This window comes from Nannobrachium achirus (genome assembly GCF_963921795.1).
Source record: "Nannobrachium achirus genome assembly, chromosome: 22".
NCBI classification, from domain to species: domain Eukaryota; kingdom Metazoa; phylum Chordata; class Actinopteri; order Myctophiformes; family Myctophidae; genus Nannobrachium; species Nannobrachium achirus.
Genome location: NC_137829.1, coordinates 3,158,636 through 3,181,954, shown reverse-complemented (window position 1 = coordinate 3,181,954; position 23,319 = coordinate 3,158,636). Strand labels below are relative to the sequence as shown.

The following is a 23,319-nucleotide window of genomic DNA, read 5'->3' as shown; positions in this document are numbered from 1 at the left end:
ACAGCCCTCAGAAGATTGCACCATTCGTTGTGGCGTGTTGTGTGTTGCACAACATACGTTCCGCCTGTCTCTACCCAGGCCTGTCGACCTGCTCCTGACAAGGTCATCATATGCCGTATTTTTTCCATCTCCAGACCATTTCGGAGACGGAGTCAAACAGCCCTTGGAAACTGGCCTTGGCTTTCTGTCAGGTGGGTAGACAGACCGGATGGATGGATAGTCTTGTGTTGAAGATGCTTTGATAGTCTGGGTGTTTGTTCAAGCTGCATTTTAGTGAACCTAGCCCACCATGAAGTAGTAGAAGGTCATGCTTCACACTAGCCATGCCAGCATCTGCCAAAAACAATCAAAGTTCTCACAGATCTGCGCATTTAGTCACAGGCCTGCATTTCCTCATCAAAATATGTGGGTACGATGTGTCCCTCTTAAGTACGCAAAATTAAAAGCTGATGTCCAATTGCGTTTACCTCTCTACATCATTCGTTCTCTCTCCCTCTTCCCTCATGGTTTCCCTATGTACATTGGTGTCACTGCTTCACTGTGTGCAGCTTTCACTGTGTGACATCAAGTACGAGTTACATAACGTGCTTCTCTATTGGCTACTTCCTCACAGAGGCGTATCTCTTGGGCAGAGAGCGGTCTGTGAGGAAATCATTCATTCAACTGCTGAGTCCACCTGCCTTTTCAAAGCAAGACTGAAGCCCAATTCATACTTCTTCGCACGGACGCACAGCGGTGTCGAGAGCCACAAATGCCGACCTACAAGCTCACCGTGTGTCTTGAAAGCAACGCATCGTGAGCTTGTAGGTCTGCTATTAGCAATAATGATAGCAGGCCCCAATAACAACTGAAAACCCTTATTACCGAGCCATGACTCACAATGTGCGTGTGGATGCGCGTGTGAGTTGAGCGTGTGTGCGTGCGTGCGTGCGTGCGTGCGTGCGTGCGTGTGCGTGTGCGTGTGCGTGTGCGTGTGTGTGTGTGTGTGTGGTTTCACAGTCACACTCATCAATATTCCCTCAGGCCATTTTAAGTGGTGGTCAATAATAGAAAGAAAGTATCCAATGAACAGTTTCAGTCAGAATAAGCTCTATATTATATTCCCAGTCTAGTCAGAAGTGTTTGTAGGGGTTGTAATACAATCACTTCTATATTTGGAGCCTCACAGGAGCTGTAACACTGAGAGAGACTGTGAGCCTCCCACACTGAGAACTTAACACTAAATTAACGCCACTTTATTGAAAAGGTTAGAACTGGAATACAAAAAAGAAAAATAGTTTGCTCTCTATGGTACAACTTTATATACAGTGCTTACTCAATTAACAACAGTAAGAGTGGAAAGGTTTATAGTATGATCAAATAGATGTGTTAAATAGCTCTATATTATGATTAATCAATGCTATCTATCTAATAAAGCACCAAACAACTCACTCACTCACTCACTCACTCACACACTCACGCTCTAACGCTCTAACGCTCTAACGCTCTAACGCTCACGCTTATCTACGTTTATCTATTCACTCGCTTCAGCAACTGATCCCAAAGTTCACATGGTATTGGCCATTAGCATTATACCAACGCTGACGAAGCCCGAATTTCATTTCTCCCAAATTAAAGCTGTTAATTAGCGTTTTCTTAGTCTGTTGTCAGGGTTACGGTCCGTTCCTCCAGGCCATGGGATCTGTAGCCCCACACACACACCCCTCTCTCTCACAGTTAGGAATGTGTTCTCTCTCTCTCTCTCTCTCTCTCTCTCTCTCTCTCTCTCTCTCTCTCTCTCTCTCTCTCTCTCTCTCTCTCTCTCATCTTCCAACGGGTATGAAACTCTCTCTCTCTCTCTCTCTCTCTCTCTCATCTTCCAACGGGTATGAAAAAACTATGTGGAGCAAGCGCATACATTATGCCTTACATTATGATGCTCCCACATATGCTCCCACATATTCTCACGCACGCACCAGTTACAGTAACTTTCCCCACAACCCACACTCTGCACATATTTTGGAGCACATATCTTCGAACGGGTAAGGTCTAGTAGTATTCATTCTGTAACAGGTCTCCCCTGCGTGTGCGTGTGCGTGTGCGTGTGCGTGTGTGTGTGTGTGTGTGTGTGTGTGTGTGTGTGTGTGTGTGTGCCTGTGCCTACCATATACAGTGCCTACTGTATATGGCAGACTGGGATCAGATTACATTCTGCAAGCGTAATAATAGGTGGGCAGCCAGGCACCCTAGTGGCAAACCTCTTGAAATGGACTGTTCATGGAATTTGTGCACACGGTGTGAACATTGCAAGGGGGGAAGTACTGTATAGACAGTTCAAAACCTCAAACCCATGAGCAAAGTTTGGTGGCAATACTGTAGGCTCTATGCAACCATATTGCAAAGGTGTTACGAATGATTCTAATCAAGGCTCTGTTCCATTTAGTGTAGCACACTGGTTCTCAAACTGTTTTATTTATTTCAAAGACCCCCATAACTCAGAGTCACACACCCGTAAGGGGCCATTTGGAACCCCCTCAAGGATACACTGAAGAAGGCTGGATAGCTGAAACGTCTGTTTCTCATCCCAAGATGCAATAAAGCATCCATTAGTATCCAATCCAGAGTAGGTCTGAGCTAGGCCAAACAGGGCCAAACACTTCATAATGACTGATCACTCACTGACTTTTCATTTAGACCACCAGGATATAGTTGTAATACATAATAGATTCCACTGTGTTATAACCACTATTATAATCTATTATAGTTATCTTTTACACTTTTTAGTGTATTATAATCACAGTTATAATACATTATACTGTATTATAATTAGGATAGTTGTAATACAAATTTATATTGTATTATAATCACAGTTAAAAGGGTCAATTTGTTTCTTACCGATAGGGGTACTTTTGAGTAATGGAAAATGTAGATACAGTATGTTTATGTGGTGCGGTGTAGTGTCATGTAGTGTGGTACTAAATCTGCAGTCGAAAAGGGACTTTTGAGACCCACTGGTGCAGCAGAGTATTTGAGCCAACATGCACGATATCAGCACCCTGAATCCACGCTCTCCTGATTGGTGTATTCAGATGGGACAGGATTATCTGCTGGCACAAAATGTGTAGTAACTTCAGTGTCAGACGCCAAAACGATGCCATTCCTGTAGCATCTATAACAGTGTTCACAATGGTACACATAATGCTGACAAGCTGTGCTGTGCTGTGCTGTGCGTGTATATATACGTATGTGCATGTGAGAGACGGCCATTAGCTATTTTTGGGAACAAGTAAACAACAGTACGGTAACTGTACTCTCACTACAGTGCATATTATTCTAGGCAGCAACAAAGTGCATTCCTTGTGAAACAGTGTGTAGCTCATCCATCCAATCAGCTAAAAACAAACAGTGCTGGTGGTCCAAGACAGAACACAATAAACAATCTGCATTATAAAGCAGCTTGAAGTATTTGGAACAAACGCATCATTACATTCATCAAAGGCCGCGTGTACTTTTACACCTTCTCATTCTTTAGAGTGGCTGAGGACCAAACTACATTTAGACAATGACTGTGTCCTAGTTTCCTCCAACACGGCAGTCACATGAGTCCATTAGAGATTTGGGACTAGTTGTTCATTATAGGAACTTGTAACAAGATTAATGTTTAGAGGGAAGAACAAGATTATTGATGCTCTCTCTCTCTCTAGCACGCACGGCGCACGCACGCACACACGCACACACGCACACTCACTCCCAAAATGGCCAACAGTGACTCCTTGGGGCAAAAGTGACCAAACGGATTGAGAATGGCATTTCCGCATTCCTGGAGTGTGGAAGTGACCGGGATATCAAAAGGGTGGCGGCTCCGCAAAAAAAAGCGCAGTCTAAAGCTTATTTGAGCCAAGAGAGGCACCACAGAGCGAGCCATCAGATGAGTGTTGCGAAAGTCAACTTCAGCCAACTCAGTGCTGTTCAAGTTAAAGGTCTTATGACATCCCTGACCTCAATTACACCCCAACAAATGTAACATTCAACATTCAGTGGTTTTTATGTAATCTGTAGTTTTGGGAATAATTAGGCTCAGTGTTATATTAAATGTATATATTTAATATAGAACACAAACACACATTGTGTGGGTTCAGTGAGCATACTGCTGCTCTTCATTAAATGTTCTCTTCTTTTTTCACTTGAAGATGTCGAAACAAAGTTTACTTTGAATATTGTTACACGGTAAAATCACTCAAATATTTGGTGTGTTGCTGCAGCGAGAGAGAAATAGAAATGAATAATTCTTAACTCTAACTTCAACTGACAGTCTGGAGATAAAGAGGCTTGAAATCGTCACCGTGAAATTGCTTGAACTGGCTTTTATGCAAGAACTCGTTGACTCTTAGAAAATAATTTTGATGACAAAAACAACCGATACTGTATTCAATATTTTTTGGTCTACCACAATGCAAACAGAGTGTGAATCCAAAGCGGTTTTCATTAATGCTACTTTCATACGGTGCTTTTTATTTTACCTGCCTTTCCACTGAAAAACTTCACACATGAAATGTACCGGTATGAAGCAGGGGTCTTCAACAGGGGGTTTGGGAACCCTAGGGGGTCCTCAGAGTTACTACAGGGAGCCCGCCAAATCTTTGTGTGATACGAAATGTGTTTTTACATCAAATGACCAGGTATAGTACAAGCCTATGAAGCTATCTATGAAATCTATGAAAAAAAGTTTAATCTGCGGCACAATTTTATACAATATGTTGTTGGGGGGTACCTGCTTCATCCAGGGACATGCTGGGCCCCTGATTCAGCCCGGGAAAAAGAGTTGGAGAGGCCCTCATTGCGCACTATAGAGAGAGATCTCTCTCTATAGCGCTGCTGCTACTCAAAGATGACAAGTGACAAGCCAGTGGCCCAAAATGGAACGAAGGCCGACATGATATTTTTATTATTTTCCTAATGGCCGGCCTGGACCGGCCGGGAATGAACCGGCCGTTCGGGAGTTGTCCCACTTTTCCCAATGGCCAGCACGTCCCTGGCTTCATCCCTCTTTCAGCTAAGGCAGTCCTTGGCCTGAAAAACATTGAAGACCCCTGCTCTGCTGGTTTCTGAGTACAGTAGCTTCGGGCTTTTATGAATATGAAATATGAAAGGCACTGCATTTGCAATGAACACAACAGCAATCACTGTATTGCGTGTTTGCTTTGAGGCTGTATTGAGTGGTGTTACAGGGACTGGAATGAATGTGGTGCTAGGTGTTGGTGTTGATGATGGCAGCATGCATGCAGTAGCAGGGTTTCAGTGTCTCTTTGACTGGTGTGGGAACGGCAGGGGGTTGGAGGGTAATTGGCCTTACCCAGCATGCAATGGGATCCACACTGTGCTCCGGGGACATACAGGACAGCTTTACTTTGCACTGGGTCACGCCTCGACCCCCACAACACAGCCAGAAGAAAAGACAGGATCAAAGGGGAGAGAGAGAGAGAGAGAGAGAGAGAGAGAGAGAGAGAGAGAGAGAGAGAGAGAGAGAGAGAGAGAGAGAGAGAGAGAGAGAGAGAGTATATCCATCCATATTCAACCAATTGACATTGTGCAATATGCAGTTTCACTTTTAAGAGTTCTGTATACTGCATGTTCCAGGAAGGAAAGAGGTTAAACGGTAAGAAAGAAAGAAAGAAAGAAAGAAAGAAAGAAAGAAAGAAAGAAATAATCAAAGGAGAAGAATACATAATGAAGGGAGCACAGAGCTAAAAGGCAGACATGAGAGTAGAACAGAATAAGAACATGGATCTAGGGCAGTTGGTTCTCAACCTTTTCAGGCTGTGACCCCCAAAATAATCATATGTGAACTGGGGACCCCCACTCCGACAAGCACATGGAATTGTATCGGAGTTGAGTCATTACATTTAGTTTGACTCTGTTCCACAGAGAAATATTGTGAAAATATGTTATTTGACAATTTGGGGCCAATGTTTGACTGTGATGGGCCTCTCTGTAGTTTCTCTCTCTCCCCTACACATTGGGGAACAGGGACCTGCAGAGAATGTTAGAGAGGCAGGGGCTGAAAATTTTAAAAGGGCCTTTTGGTGAAAAGCTCGGAAATAGCAGGCCTCCAAGCTCACAACGCGCGTTGTGAGCTTGGGGGTCGGCTATTTTCGATACTTGATTTCTACACAGAGAGGGCAGTTCTTTCAACATGAGATGCAGCATTCACGTTCAGGAGAGTTTGGACAAGGCAATTCTCTGGAATGCTGCCTTCAGGTATGGCATGAAAAGAGGGCATTAGTGTTTCTTTCACCATAGTAAAAACTGCATTCATGGTCTAGACAAGAGAGCACTTTTTACAGACTGATAAAAGGGTAGGGGCTCAAACCCCCTTTGATGTCTATGTGTGCATGTGCCTGTTGGGGACCCTTCGCTACCCAACCTCCAAAAAACGAATGTCCAATGCTAGCTCAGTAACCATTGCTAAATCTTTCACTTAATCTGCACTTAAACTGCAAGGCTGAATGGCTGTTGTTGTGGTGTTGTTGAACACATACACAGCTTAACGTCGGGAAAGTTACACAACTCACCCGCCCAGGTGATAATACTAATCGCCGTAATCAGAGCTTATTAGTAACAAAGGTGCAAATCATATAAAACAAACAACAGTACAAATCCGCAGTGCTGATTTGTGATGCGACGACTGCTGGACTGGCTTGTTTCAGATTCCGCAAGTTAAGTACGGTATATTAATTCATTTTTGGTCTATTTATTAAGCAACCATATTTTAACTGCTACTTTAGCCTAATAGTCTTACCTTGCGGTTAAATACATGAAAACTCCTGTCTGGACAGGTGATAAATGATAATGGCGTTAAAATTGATTGAGTTGGATACTGTTTCTCCCTCTAACATTACCCTGTTTTTAGTTTATTGAAATAATGTCATGCAAATTTTTCCAGTGCATAGCCTACTGCAGGCCTTGTTGACTAGATTTCGGAGAGATTTTGAAGCGCTTGCTCCTGACACGATGGATTATTTACATGGGAAAAAGCTGTCATACTGTATAACATTCAAGTCAATTAGCCCTATTCACGACCCGCCCACTCAGCATCCCCCGGGTGCTGAAGTCCCGTTTTGAAGGGGAAAATCCTACTATAAGCCTATAGAGTTAGCACAGAAATCGCAAATTTAATGCAATTTCCGAATAGTAAAGTATAAAATACGGCTAGCATGATCAAGAACACAACACAAGATAGTAAACGGCACAAAGCATTATAATTTACTTTACCGTTAGAAATAACGATTTGTTGGCTTTAAGTCCAGTATAGTTTCCCCTTCTAAATTGAAGTCAGCACCCGGGGGATACTGAGAAACGGAAGTAGGTGGGCGGGCCGTGAATAGGGCTAATGGGTGAGAGCAGAGTTGAGTGGGCGGGGCTTAGTGAAGGCTCCAGTGTCTGATTGCTGGTTACTAAAGTGTAAATGCCAGTCTCGCAGTTGGGACCATGGACAGAGACACCATGGACAGAGACACTGCATTAAGACAGTGCTATACTGCTCTTTGAACTTTGAATGTTACAGTGTTGCTCTCTTCTGACAGAGAAAAGCAATCACAGCCATGTCCAAACTACAATAAAGATGGTAGCACATCTAAGGTCCAATCTGGTGCAATGTCGGCTTCAAATAAATGTAAAGACATTGTCAGCCAATAGCTGCAACATCAAAACATAAGCCAGCTAGAAACACAGGTTGTCAAAGTCACCCAGCATAGAATACTATAATAACATATTGGGCTCCTTAATAATTGTTGCAAAGTTAAACTTTTATCTGCGCTTAAAAAAAACACATTGTGGAAGAAGCTGCATGTGTTAAAGTCAGTTTCACAAATGTGTGAAACTTTTCTCATCTTTGCTCTCAGATTGTGATGTTTGGCCCCCTGGTGAGTCAGCAACATGGATGAATAAACAGCTGATGTTACTGTACATCTTTAAGTCACTTATTTCACAGAGTTCGTAAGAGCTGACTGGCTGCTAGAAGAGGCTATTTAACAGAATGTGAAACTGGCTGTCTGGAATTCTTCTGCTGTGTTTTGAAAAAGCTAGAGCATGGAATGGTTGATTTGCTGAGTCAGAAATACCATGCATTACAATACAAGTTCAAGTCATTGCTATGCATTACTTTTTGATTGATTCAATCTTTTCTTTATGTTCTCTTTGACTGATTGAATACTTTATTGGACAAAAATGCAAACAGCACAGAAGTACAGTCCTGGGGGACTTGTTTCCATTGTTGGTCCTGTATTCAATTCATCGACATATTCATCAACATATTAACACATTCATTGAAAAATACTAATAGCTGCTGTATATTTGCAGAGGGGAAAAAGGAAAAGGGGAAAAAACGGGTCGGCAGTGTCTGTCCCTTCATTTCAAAGGGATTGAACCCATTTAGACCGGCAGCAACGGGTGTGGTACTTAATATTTAAGACCGGGAGGCACACAGCATTATACCTTTGAAGCCAGGAATGCATGCACGTCTCCTTGTTTTTTTTTTGAAGCGGTGAAAGCCGCTTCCAAGGAGTGGCATTGTGTGTCCTCATGTCCATATATGGTCATTTCAGTCCAGAATGAACAGGTTTTATCTGTCCGTAAATGTGTGTCCCATGTGTGTCCCCCATGTCCATATATGGTCATTTCAGTCCAGAATGAACAGGTCCCGTACGTCCAGAATATGTGTTTAGTGTCCGTCCCGGTGATTAAAGCCCTTTGCACACAGGCGCGTTTATCCGTACGGATAAAACGGACAATTTCACTTTTTAAAAAGAAAACAATGATTCTCTACGACCTCATGCACACCGGATCCGAATTGGCCGTGCGACGAGTGGCTGCGGCCGTGCGTCTTTTTCTCGATCGAACCCAGTTCGATTCGTGCGTCTTGTCGCATGCGGTAAAAAACTCATCACTCCTTTTATGACTCCTTTTGGGATCCGCGGCGCCGATTCCACACAGCCTTGCACACCAAATCCAATGCGTTTTATTCATGCAGCAAACGAAAAAAACGCAACTGTCCTGTGTGCAAAGGGCTTTAGAATGTCCAATGAGACCATAGTTTGAGGATTGGTCAAGCTTCACATGACAATCCGGCCCTCCAGATAAATTATTGTGGATTATTATTATTTTCTTCTACACTTTTCTGTGATTTCTTTGTGTGGCTTGCGCCAGATACACAGGGAATAGTGACGATGCAATGGCAACAACAGCTTAAACTGAGCGGTAGAGAAGGAGAATTGTGGTGATGGTTTAATATAAATGATATAATGAAGGAGACAACATTTTAGGTGAAACAAGCTTTTTCTTTTTTGTGTCCATGTTGTCATTTATTTAAATGGTGACGATGTTGTGATTTAGAAAAATAGACAATAAAAGTATTCTATTCTATTCTATTCTATTCTATTCAAAACATTATCATATACACGATATGAAGGAGGCAATATTCTATGTGGTTTACAGTACATGATATCATAGTTATGCTTACATGATACATGATATCATGGGGAGAAGAACAATACTGTAACACTCATCATGTCGGTGGTAGTTCTGCCAATGGACAAGGGGACCATAGTTAAGGTCTTTGCACACAGGACCATTGCGTTTCTTTCCGTTTGCTGCATGATTAAAACGCATTGGATTTGGTGTGCAAGGCTGTGCGGAATCCACACTGCGGATCCGAAAAGGAGTCATAAAAGGAGTCAATAGTGAGTTTTTACCACATGCGTCAAGATTGAACTGAGTTCGATCGGGGAAAAGAACGCACAGCCGCAGCCACCTGCCGCATGGCAAATTCAGAGCCGGTGTGTATGAGGTCATAGAGAATGAATGTTTTCTTTAAAAAAATGAAATCGTCAGTTTTTTCCGTGCAAGAAAAACGTGTCTGTGTGCAAAGGTCTTTATACTCTAGCTGCTAACAAAGACAAGCTCAACCATAACAACACAGGCTGAACCAAAACAATAGCTATCAGGCCTAAATCCTTCTGCAGAGACAACTAATAATCATACACAGACTATCAATCATAGCAGCAGTTATTAAAGAACATACCACTCCCCTTTCATGACTGCACTTTAGATATCAGTTTCCCCTATTTTCAAAATGTCTTCATATTCCATAATGTGTTCCACCGCTGCTCACCACCCGAAGCGAGCGACCAACTTGCACTGGTCCTGCAGGTCTTTCTGAACCTTCGTCCTCATGTAGAAGACCGGACAGTCCCGGCTGGTACAGAGGACGTCCTCGTGGAGGGACCCCTGACAGCGTTGACACTGCGTCCACAGCCTGGCGAAGCGTTCCTCCAGAGCACCAAGGTGAAAGATCTCTCTCTGATACAGTTCAGATTCCTCCTTTTTACAGAAGTCGCACACGGCCGCGTCCGTTTTGAGCACGGCCTTGCAGCCCACGCAGGTGCTCCTCTTCTGAGCGAACGCCATCAGACCCCCCTGAGAACCGCACCTGGACACCGTTTTGCATCGCGTGTGGTCGCCTCTGAGCAGAACGCTCTCCGCCTTGGTCTCTCCCAGGATGGGCTGGAAGATCCTCAGCAGCGGCTTGGACAGCTGCTGCTCCAGGTAGTACTGAGTGTCGATGGGAATGTTGTTCTCCAGAACGTAGAGGGGGTCCTCAGACTTCATGTAGGCTGCGGCGCCCTTAGCAGCTTTGACGATGACATAGGGGACCCGGTCGCCCAGCTGAGGGGCACCACCAGGGTCCCTCCTCCTCATCCTCTCCACCAGTGCAACGTGCGCCTGCTTGCCGGCGTACTCCTGGGTGCAGCGGGTCAGCTCCTTGCTGATGACCAGCTGGCCAATGTCGACACGGTTGGTCAGAAGGTCCGCGATGGCCTCTTTGGCGTGGGCCACCGCGCCCTGGGGGTCCCGCTCCACGAGGAGGCTCCGCAGACACGTGCTTATGAGGTTGGCCACCAGAGGGCAGTTATCTCTGCGGACGCTCTCAATGCCCTTGCAGTCCATCTTGTCGTATGTGGCGGCGCTGGAGGAGAAGGAGAGGCCAGCGTAGCGCTTCTTGTTGATCAGCAGGTATGGGTAGTAAACGCTGTCAAACTCCAGTTTGATCGGAGGGACAAAGTGGGAGGAGACCCACTCCGCTGCCTCCCTGCCCACATCCATGGCTTCCTGAACAGTGGCCACACCCAGCTTCACCATGACAGAGTCTGTGTCGCCGTAAATCACATTAGCGTCCGCTCGATAACCGTTGGAGACAGTGTACTTGGACTCTACCAACCGCTTGGTCTTCTCAATCATCTGCCTCCCAAAGCCGGTAACACTCCGGCAGATCTCCAGACAGGGCAGCTTGCCTGCCTGGGCGCCTGTGAAGCCGTACACAGAGTTAGCGCTGGTCTTCAGGGCCAGCTGCCGGCCGTCCAGAACCTGCTTCTTGAACGGGTCCGTCTCTTTCTTCAGCTCAGCTTTGGCTTTCTTTCTGGCGTCCAGCAGGTTATCCAGAATCTCAGGAAGAAGTCCCTTCCTCACGGACCTCCTGACAAACCGGTCACCGGTAGGAGTCTCGATGAAATCATCTTGGGACAGACCGAGCTTCTCTGCAGATCCATTCTGCAGCAGCAGCGTGGTGTAACACAGGTTGTGAGCCTGCATGACGGAGGGATACAAGGAGGAGAAGTCCAGCGTGACGATGGGAACGCTGTAGAAGCCCTTCTGCGGCTCCATGACCGTAGCGCCGGTGTAGGACTCCTCGTCTCCCAGGGACTTCATCACAGGCATGATCAGGTCCCGTTTCGTGGCCTGCCGCAGCAGCTGGGAGACCACTTTGATCTGCTGCCCCCTGGTGAGCAGGTAGGCGAAAGGCACGCCGGTGACCCGGGCCATCTCCATGTAGTTGACGACACACATCAGCTTGTGCAGCAGACGCAGAGGCAGGTGGGCATCTTTCAGGCAGTAGACAGCCAAGCGCCGGCGCGTCTGTTCATCACCGTTCTGCAGATCGGTGACGACAGAATGTTGGATGTCTTCCTTATGCTCCCGCAGGAAGTGGAAACTGACGGCGCTCAGCGTGTAAGAACGGAGTTTGTGGCCTCTGAGGAGCACCTTCAGCAGGTCCAGCTGAACTCGACCCTCCATGTTCACTATCTTATTCTCCCGGCGGCCTGTTTGTTTGCTCTGGAAGCTGGAGTCTTTTAGGACCGACTTGACGCCTCGCACTCGGCCCAGGTAGGGGAACGTGGCAGCCTTCAGAGCGAGTGCCCTGTTGACCAGGTAGGGAAAGTCAAAATTCTGGATGTCGTAGCCGGTGACGATGTCGGCATCCACCGTCCTCACAAACTCAGCCCAGCTCTGCAGGAGCTGTTTCTCCTGGGTGAAGCACAGTATCTGAGCGCCTACGATACCAGCGCAGGACCGCAGGGCGAACACAGTGCGAATGAAGGGCTCCTTTTCTCCCTGCCTCTGCACCATGGATGCTATCTGAATGACGGGGTCTTTGTCCGCCTCTGGGAAGATCCCCTTTCGTCCGGCACACTTGATGTCAAAGCTGAGGACCCTGAGTGGAGCGATCCTCTGCCACTCCCCCTCCGCTGGGTGACTGATCACATCCCCCCATCCAACATCCACCTCATACTGACACCATGTCACTTTCCCTGCGCAGCCTGCAGCATCGCTCCTCTCTTCCCGTACTTGGAATTTTCCTTTGGGAAGCTCCACCCAGCTGCATCCAACAACATCACGGTCCACCATGAACCTGATTTCAAACTCAATGTTGGCCTCAAAGGGCGCGTAGCTCTGGCGGGGGAACGATCCGAACCTAAAGCCGTGCTCCAGGACTTTCCTGGCGGGGGCCATGAGACGGGGTGTGGCCATGGTGATCCGCAGGAAATCACGGATCCCGTTCATCCCATGGAAACCGTACATGTTCTCCTTGCGAGTCACGTCCACAGTCTGAACCGCGTGCCAGATGTTGTCCTCGTTGTGGCGTATGTCCTTCAACACAAGGGAGTTCAACTCGCGTTTGAATTCGCCCAAGTTATCGGCGGTGAAACCGCTGGGTGCGGGAACGTAGAAGTAAGGCGCAAAGCCGTGAATGTGGCAACACACACTGTTCCCGCCGTCTGTCACTCCGAACATGCGGATGATGGGAGCATTGCCCTGCGACTGACCGGGCATGCTGGCGACAGACGCCCCTAAATAGTAGTCCAGGTCGATTTGCTGGAAAACCAGCGTGTCTGAGGCGGGGTCCAGTGATGGGGCATGAGGCCGCCTCCATTGAGGGCTGATATCTGCAGAGAAGAGGTTGCCTACGTCATGACCCGCATGTCCTTCCCTTTCTTCAGTCTCCATGTCTGATTCTTCAAACATGGACAGTTCCTTTTCAAAGCCAAAAGGGCCACCATCCTCCCATTCATCCCCCACTTTGGAGAGCTTGGCTTGGGGTTCACCCCTCATCGGAGTCCAGGTGCGTCTGCGATGGGGTCCCAGCGAAGGGTGGATGTCAGGCGACGTGGTGGCCTCCATGGCTCTGATAGTTAAGGAAGTTTGTCTGCATCCGTTGCTGTCCCAACGTACTATTTCTGTTTTTCTAGTTCATTCTCAAAACAGTTTCCTGTTCTTCAATACTTATAAATATGTAGGAAATGATATACATCTCCAGAGACAGAACCCAATTGACCCGTCGTCTTGTATCCTCTCCTTGTGTCAGACTGCTGATGTCACCATGACACTTGACCGTATATGCAGTCCATATATGGTGTATAATCCACTGTTTCCCAAACTGTGGGTGGTAACCCATCATTGGGTGCGGACCAATTTTATGGGCAAAGTGCTGTAGATGTGCTATTTTCACAAGTTCGGGTCCTGGGCAAAAGTATCTTTTCTCTTTTGGTTCTTGAGCTAAAAGGTTTGGGACCACTGGTCTGGGGGGGGGGGGGGGGGCACTGTCCTGATACTTCTGTCCCTCATTACTGACACCCTCCAAGCAATGAAAGATTAATGAGCACATTAGCCAAATTCATTTTGACACTGTTTCCAATGAAAACCTATGACCTTTGATACAAGACAATGACAGTCGGATAATGGATGGCTCCTCTGATTTCACAATTAAGAGATTGAGGTATTACATTTTAAAGAACAGACAGATAAAAGAAAACATTACAGTTGAGGATAGGGATGGCAAACCGTTAACCGTTAAGAAATTGGTTACCGGTAAACACTAATGGCTAATGGTCACCGTTAAAAAAAAGAAAAGAAAAGAAAAGAAAAGAAAAGAAAAGAAAAGAAAAGGGAAAAAAATAAATTTTGAAAGTCAACCCGTGTGTCTCACCAAAAGTCCTGGTCACCAATTTCTGTGTAACATCATCCGTGCAACTATCCGCAACACGTTGACAGAGACGAGCTTGTTCATCAGGAAACAAACAGTGAAAAATGCTCCAGTTGGATTTCCAAAACAGACCCATCACCCATCGAATTGAATCTCGTTTTAAGGAGAAAAAAGAAGAGCTTAAAACACAACTTGCTAGCGTTGCGTGTTGATTAGGAGTGGAGCGTTAAATCAGACATCTTATTTACACACTACACAGAGTAGGCTATGCCCGACAGACACACTCCAAGGGATGAATGTCAACATAAACAGTGGATCAGAACCAAAATACAGCCAGGGGGATGTGTCTTTTTGCAAGGAAACGCCTCAGCACAATAATATAGTGACTGATAAAGGGAAATGACTGCTAAAAAATAGTCTTAAAGTTACCAAGTTTCCCTTTAATGGATATAATATCTTACTTGATAAGTAAAAATATATTTTTACTCAATACAAGTTAAAGTCACCCATAAGAAAATCACTTGGGTCAAAGTGTTAAATTAGATCACATCATACATACTCAAGAAAAGTATCTGGCGTTAAGATGTATTTAAGTATCAAAAGTAAAAGTACAAGTATCTGGTGTTAAGATGTATTTAAGTATCAAAAGTAAAAGTACAAGCATCAAAAGACCTTTTCATGGTACAAAGAAACAAAACAGCTGGGTAACAGTAATAGAAATATTACTACTTTCAGAATAATGTAGCTTTCAATTAGTTTAGCTGTTTTTTCTTTCAACGTGTAGCTACATTTCAGTAACACACCAACATAAAAGAGCACAACAGGTGAGTTCTGCATGCATTCCATCCATTATATGTACCCCAGTTTTGAGGGGCTGACAGCTGTTGTCCATTACACCAACAGGTGAGTTTTGAGTCCATTTCATCCATCATTATGCAATAATTCTACTTCTGCACCCATTAGCTTTTGAGTGCACTTGTAGATGTTATACAGTACACTACAGTATGTTTCATTCGCCATCAAAAGCGTCTTGGGCTGATACATTTTTATGTCCATTACACCAACAGGTGAGTTTTGAGTGCATCCATCATTATGCATATCCAGTTTTGAGTGGCTGACAGCTGTTGTCCATTACACCAAAGAAAGAATTCTCATTCTGCATTCATTAGCTTTTAAGTGGATTTTGTCCCTCTTCCATCTGCTAAATCTTTATCCACTTGTAGATTTTACACAGTAGCCATATCGTCACTGTCGGGCAGAAACCTTGTATCTCCAAGTTTCACATTTTTACGTTTGCTCCTAAAGTAAAGCCCTGCTTCATCATACAAGACGCACAAAACTAGTGAAAATAGCAGATCTACAAGCACACACTGCCTTGCGGTGCCCGACAGTGACGCACGCTATTTTCACTATTTTAAATCCTTTTTAAAATGATAAATACAAAACAAGCGGTTTTGGACATACACGTTGAAGATTTCCAGACTTTCCACCCAACAGAGACGCTATGTTTCATTGGTCATCAGCTGATCAATTTTTATGGATCATTCTAAACAGATGGTTCTGGAAACACACGATGGGCTCTTATCAGCAGGGTGCTCAAAAACATTTAAAAGCTAGAAAGAGGTGTGGTTGCCATGACGTGAGTCACAAGGAATCCGCTGGGAAATGAATTCCGTCTTACCATTTATATTTTATATCGTGATGTCAAGTGAAGCATGACCAAAAGCTTCACTTTTCTGTTCCGGATAACATTACTCAGGAAGTTTACAAAACACAGGTAAAAATCTCGGACCGAATACAGTGTGTATAAAAGTAAAAACCTTTCCTTCATAAGAACATGTAAACACTTTCACCTTGACAGCCTGCTTCCACCACTCTTCTCGCAAAGATGCACAGAAATATCTACTTCCTATTTTCTCAGTATCCAAATCAAAGCTTGTGCATTATAAAGAACTGGCACAGAAATCAAACATCAAAATGCAGTATGAAGCTGCCGGCCCTGATAAGTTACCACAATGGACGTTATAATGTTTGACCATTGTTGTGTCCTGGCTATAGTATACGTACAGTATATAGCACACAACAAACAGCCACACAGTTAACCATGAACACATTCTTGTGGCCCTCAACTTAAAGTCATTTTATAATTGTGGCCACATGCCTAATCTAGTTGAATAACCCTGACTTACTGGCTGCAAGTAAGAGAAAGACGCTATACCAGCAGATTAACATAAAAATTAAATCTGTGTTGAGTAACCACACTCTCTTCTGATACTATTCAGTGTGAAACACTGAATAGTATCAGAGTTTGTGAGGACGGTGGATGCCGACATCGTCACCGGCTACGACATCCAGAATTTTGACTTTCCCTACCTGGTCAACAGGGCACTCGCTCTGAAGGCTGCCACGTGCTCTACAGAGAATTCTCTTTAAACCTATTAGCGCAATCTAAGATGGGATTTTCAAGACTTGCTTACAGTGACATCAGCTGTGGTGATGTCGGTCTCTGGGTTCTTTCTATGACGTTAGTCTCGTGCTCATACGGAGGTCTCGTGCTCATACGGACACTCACACGGACACTCGTGACGTCATGTTATCTCCATACCGTACATGGAGTTCCGTGCTCATACAAACGCTCATACGGACACTCATATGGACACTCATACGGACACTCATGTCGACACTTATACATGCACACAATACATGCACACAATCAGTGGTCAGTTCAATACATGCACACAATCAGTGGTCAGTTCAGAAAAAGCTAAGGTATGGCAACATGACTGGTGTCTTGCATGCGCGCGAGGGCGCGCGTGCAAGACACCAGCCATGTTGCCATAATCTTAGTAACAGGCATGATACATTTATTTTAAGAAGTACATTCTATTTTTCCTTACGTTTCTAAGGTTTCTTGGGCTGGATATGGCAGCCTGGAATGGTTGTTCAAGCTAAACTTGGAATGTTAGTAAACGTGCCACAATTAACAATAATAATGCATTGCACCTGTGCAGCTGACCTACGGAATCTAGGAATATACCATTTTGTCAAGTTGGGGAGAATTTTGCATTTGTAGTTATTTTACTGTAATTTAACAACATAATAACCATCACAGATAGACAAAGAGACATTCATGGATTTATATGTAAAAGTAACTTTTATTTTTCCCCTGGACCCAGGGTATGGCAGCTGCATACCCCTGCCATACCCAATTGACGCCCCAGCACACAATGCCAGAAAAATGACCCAGGGGGATAGCCCCCTCTAGCGGCAGTGATGTTAGACTTCGGTGCTCTATTACTGTATGAGTAAGATGTCACCTGAGTGCAAACAACTGTTCAGAGATCTTATAATTACATGTTTTGGCTGAAGAGGTCGAGGTTTGGAGAAAGAAGTGTGGGGTGAAACTATGTGTTAACGTCTCTTCTCCTCCATATCTTTGTCTTCCCCTTTCCCATTGCATTTGCTTGGTTATTTAGTTTCCTCTCCACCCACTGTTTCCGTGATGTTCAATGTTTCATATTTACTTTGTTATGATGAACTTTGTGCTGATATTCAGGCGGCACTACTCTAATTGGGTGGGCGCTGGTATTCAGATGGTACTACTCTATTTGATGAGTATGCCAAGTGCGTGCGTGTGTGCGCCTTGAGGTCATGATCTATTGTGAGAAAAAGTAATTACTTTCACTACAGTGCATATTATTCTGGGCAGCAACAAAGTGCATTCCTTGTGAAACTGTGTAGTTCATCCATCCAATCAGCTAAAAACAAACAGTGCTGGTGGTCCAGGACACAACACAATAAACAATCTGCATTATAAAGCAGCTTGAAGTATTTGGAACAAACTCATCATTGCATTAATCAAAGGCCACGTGTACTTTTACACCTTCTCATTCTTTAGAATGGCTGAGTACCAAACTACACTTAAACAATGACTGTGTCCTAGTTTCCTCCAACAGAGAATCCATTAGAGATTTGGGACTAGTTGCTCATTATAGGAACGTGTCTCTCTCACAATACGCACACCCTCACACATGCATGTTTAATTAAAGGTATTTCATTTCATTTTCACTGTTACATAGGAGTACAGAAAATATCACTAGGGAGTGCAGTAGTCCTTGGGCTAAGAGCCAAAATGTCACATATGGGTACCACCTGGGATGGAAAAATTCTAGTTGTGTTTTTTTTTTTTTGTATTCCTATACATCCCTAGATTAAGTTTTGATATGATTTTTAAGGGGACACTTTGAGCTGCCATACCACTAAACCTCCCTAAACATTGATACAAAAGGGTTTTCAATCGATTCTGGTACCTTTAGGCATGCTTGAGAACATCTCAACAATCCAGGAAAATACACTTACCAGAAAGGCATCATTTTCAAGATGGCACCCAAGAGTTTTAAATGGCTTGATTTGAACCAGAAATCATAACTAACGATGCCGATAACGTGTCCGTCTGTCAGCCAACCAGAAACATGTTTTCAACATTAGTGAAATGTATTTTGTCATAGAGCCTGCCTACTCTCTCTGTAAATTTGCGCACACACACACAAGGCACGGACAACTGCCATATCCGTATCCGCTCTATTACCGGATCATCAACCTGCAACGCTACTCGTCGGATTTTGACAGCTGCCTTCTCCTCCTCGTTCCGGTCCGTTCTGGCCCACTTTCACCCCTGCCTAATAGCAACCACACTAATTACTGAATGAAAAAGTAAATAAACTGGGTATAATAACGGCATGGCATCTACCTGGATCTCTTCCATCATGGTAGTGATGTCAAATTGATGACATCACTCTTGCCCAAATATGGAGGGGCGGCAGCCTGCGCACATCGGTGTTGTCAGGCAAGCACGGCAACCGGGTGTGTTGTGAGTGAGGTCAGACCAGAGCTCTGCTCAGCATGTATAAGATTTGAAAATATTTAGAATTCCACTTCATTCCACAGGGGCCTGATCATTAAGTTTTCTTACTTGGTGGCTCGAGAGTTGGAGATAAAGTCCATTACCCATCAGAACCTAAAACTCTGTTCCTATAACAGTCCATGTATAGTCAGATTTGATGATGAACCGCCACTTGAGGAAGGAGTGTGGTTACAATCCTCCCAGACTAAGTTCCGCTAAGTCGAGCCATGATGACCTCTATTGCCAAATGCCCATAAATGGACAGACCCCCTCAGAATCTTTCCAGCAAATCACCAAAATTGTAACCAGCCAGGAACAAGGAGACACAGATGAACCAAATTCTTACAGTCATCAAAGGTTTTTCAAAACTTTAACTCAACCAGGAGAAGTGAAGACACATCAGCTGACTTATACAGGGAAGAAAAATCACATCTGTAAACAGTGTGAGACAAGTTTCAGTAAGTCGGGTCACCTGAAGAGTCACCAGCGTATCTACGCTGGAGAAAAACCTTTTCACTGTAAAGAGTGTGGCAAGAACTTTAGTGAGTTAGGTAATCTGAAGACACACCAGCGTATCCACACTGGAGAAAAACCTTTTCACTGTAAACAGTGTGACAAGAGTTTCAGTCTTTTAGGTAATCTGAAGAGACACCTGCATATCCACACCGGAGAAAAACCTTTCTATTGTAAACAGTGTGAGAAGGCTTTTTATCGTTCCGATGAATTGAAGGTTCACCAGCGTATCCACACAGGAGAAAAACCTTTCCACTGTAAGCAGTGTGGCAAGAACTTTAGTGAGTTAGGTAATCTGAAGACACACCAGCGTATCCACACTGGAGAAAAACCTTTTCACTGTAAACAGTGTGACAAGAGTTTCAGTCAGTTAGGTCACCTGAAGAGTCACCTGCATATACATCCACACTGGAGAAAAACCTTTTCACTGTAAACAGTGAGAACCCCCATCTGCACAATGGAGGGAAAGAAATGTGTGGCTGTAGACTGATAAATGCAGGTTGTGAACTCCCTCCTGTTTTGTGCAGCCAGTGCAGCCCAGTGTGAAGTAAGTTGTGCTTTTTATGAGTTAATTTCATTAAGGACCATATGTCATCCAAAAAAAAAAAAAGTAAATCCAGCTATCCGATTAGCTAATATGATTGATGACGTCACGGAGCGCCTCTACTGTACTGTACTGTACTTTTATGTCGGCTGGCCCGTCTCCCCTCGCCTGTACCAGGAAGTGACCATACATGATTTATTTTATAAATCTGTGTAAATAAAATATATACTACCCCTAAAAATATCTTTGTTATAGCAGCATTATTCAAGTAGTTTGTTTATGCTAATTTGTTGAAATGATGAAAATCGCTATTGTGAATTTACCATTATGTAGAGACAAAGCCAGATGTAGAAGCACTGCTCAGAAAATAAGGGGTGTGTGTGGATCCCTTTGAGTATTAAACAGTTTTCTGTAATGGTCACCACTAATTTGAATATTTAGGAGTAGGCTGTACTCATTTAAAAGACTTAATCACTTTGTCAGTCTTTAGGGTCATGTCAGTATTCTAGTTGTTGTGTTTTGCGTCTCTGATGTTTCTTGATTCCACAGAACTAAAAGAAAATATATGGTTTAGGCGGAAATTGTGGACAAAATTGTGTTAATTATTTTTAAGTGTCCCCTTAAAAATAATACCAAACATATAATATAAAACTTTGCAATATGTCCTGAACATATACCATGATATGCATGAATGAAAATCTGCATATACTGTACAGTAGAAGAAAATAACAAAATGTAAAAAATTATATACAGTATATGAAGCTACTCCTATGGAAAGGCTATCATATTTAAATGTACTTATATTGACACAAAAAACTATTTAGTATAGGTAAGGTTTTGCAGACTCAAGGACTACAGTGCCAGGGAGGGAGGAAGGAAGGAAGGATGGATGGATGGATGGATGGATGGATGGATGGATGGATGGTACTGGGAACCCCTAGACCAGGGTTCCCCAATTAGTTTTCCCCAAGGGCCGAATTATGTCTAGGGTACCAAGCCGAGGGCCACAACATTGCAGGGGGCGACGGTGGCGTTCCCGCTACTCCAGCGACAGTTCAGATATCGCCGTTGTCGGGTGAAAATCTTGTATGTCCAAAACCGTTAGTTTTGCATTTATCATTTAAAAAATGATTTAAGCGCGAGGCGTTGTGTGCTTGTAGATCGGCTGTTTTCACTACTTTTGTGAGACGACCTTGTATGATGAAGCAGGGCTTTACTTTGTGAAAGAACGTACACATTTGGAGATACAAGGTTTCCACCCGACAACGACGATATGCTAGTGTTGTTGCTGCTCTTATACCACATTATTACTGGGGTTGGTCGGGGCCAGACAGTAGCCCCCCGCGGGCCGCCTATTGGGGAACCCTGCCCTAGACACTCAGAGTTATGGGGTCCTTAAAATAAAAGCACTATGGTACATGTGTGGGTTGGTACATGACATGGAACAGAGCCTTCATCAGAATAATTGCTAACACCTTTGAAAGAAGTGAGAAGAGACCCAACTTCTCTCCAATATGGCTGATACCCTTTATACACATAATACTATATGTTGGTTTGTTGAAAATAATGGGACTCCCGACTTTCAGCTGTTGATTAGACTTTGACAAGACCCCCTGCTGGTGCTGGGAAGTTGAACAGTCCAAATGCAATCCGATACAAAGAGGAATGATTTTGAACGGACAATGTGCACATTGGCATTCTATAAATGACAAGTGGAATCTCTGATAGGAGACTCAATTATTTAATGAGTCTCCTACTGACCGATGGCGATGACCAAATTATTTGCATAGAATGTGACAAAAACAGAAGATTCAGGGCTTTGTGGGGTGTGTAATTGATGTGTATATGTGTGTATATATATATATATATATATATATATATATATATATATATATATATACTGTATATATCTTAGACATAAAAGCAAGGAAGATATTTACTGTGATGGGAAAAAAAATCTATTGTTTGGAAAACACTGTTCTTTAAGCACCTCCCTCCCCTACACACACTGGCACACAAGGCTCTCTGTCAGCACAGTGTCAACGTGAATCCAGTGAGCTTTGACAGGAGGTTGACTACTCCAGCAAAGCACAGTCCTCCCGTGGGAGACAAAGTGAGGCAATTCTCAGCTGTCTGAGAAGTGACACCTCGGCACTCTTAGGAGAGTCACGGTTTGCGTTGGACTGTGCGGAGGTGACATTTGACAGGACACTCATTGTAACCCCCAGCAAAAGTAGCATCACAATCGCTTTATCTATTTATACATTGGATACTCAAAAATAGCAGATCTACAAGCTTGCAGCAGGTCACTTTGTGCTGCGCCGAGAGCTTGTAGAGCTTGTACTGTACATCTGATATTTTGGACACATATGTTATATATATATAGTATATGAACCAGCCGTTCGGTTACATTTGTACACTCTCTGGGTTACAGGCCCATAAGTGACAAATTGGTTCCTAAACTATCAAACATTTGGCTGGGGACCCGATGGAACCACATCAAGGACGGTAGGTATATTTAAGTATTGTAGTAGTTGGTATATTTTAGCATTGTTTGTATTTTGTATTATTAGAGGCCAAGTCTGAAAGTCTTTGAGCATCCTACTGATAAGGGCACGTGATGTGTTTCCAGAATCATCAGTTTAGAATGACCCATAAAAATGGCCAGGACGCTATTGATGACGAATTACACATATAGGCTACTGTGTAAAATCTACAAGTAGCCTAGATGAAGATTTAGCAGATGGAAGATGGACAAAAAACACTCAAAAGCTAATGGATGCAGAAGGAGAATTCTTGCATACTGATGGATGAAATGCACTCAAAACTCACCTGTTGGTGTGGATAACAAACCATCCAATAATAATAATTTGTACATTCATTTTTACATTGGAATATAGAATGTGTTCCAGGGGCCACAAGAAAGCTCCACTGGGGCCGGATTTGGCCCACAGGCCGCCAGTTGAATATCACTGCAGTAAGGTGTGTGACATTGAATCCGATGGTCACTGGTTCGAGTCTTACCTCATGCAGACTTTATTTAATTGCTTTGCACAAAACTTT

At 44.0% G+C, this 23,319-nt stretch overlaps 1 protein-coding gene across 1 annotated transcript; it reads right to left on the bottom strand.

Annotated features, from left to right (window-relative positions):
* Positions 1 to 10,143: 10,143 nt before the first annotated feature.
* LOC308308156 (DNA polymerase delta catalytic subunit-like) lies at positions 10,144 to 13,494 on the bottom strand (the record flags this gene model as incomplete). The annotated part of the gene is made up of 1 exon (XM_080753521.1): positions 10,144 to 13,494. The coding sequence occupies one exon, from the start codon at positions 13,492 to 13,494 to the stop codon at positions 10,144 to 10,146; it is 3,351 nt and encodes a 1,116-aa protein (XP_080609647.1).
* Between the last annotated feature and the right edge of the window lie 9,825 nt (positions 13,495 to 23,319).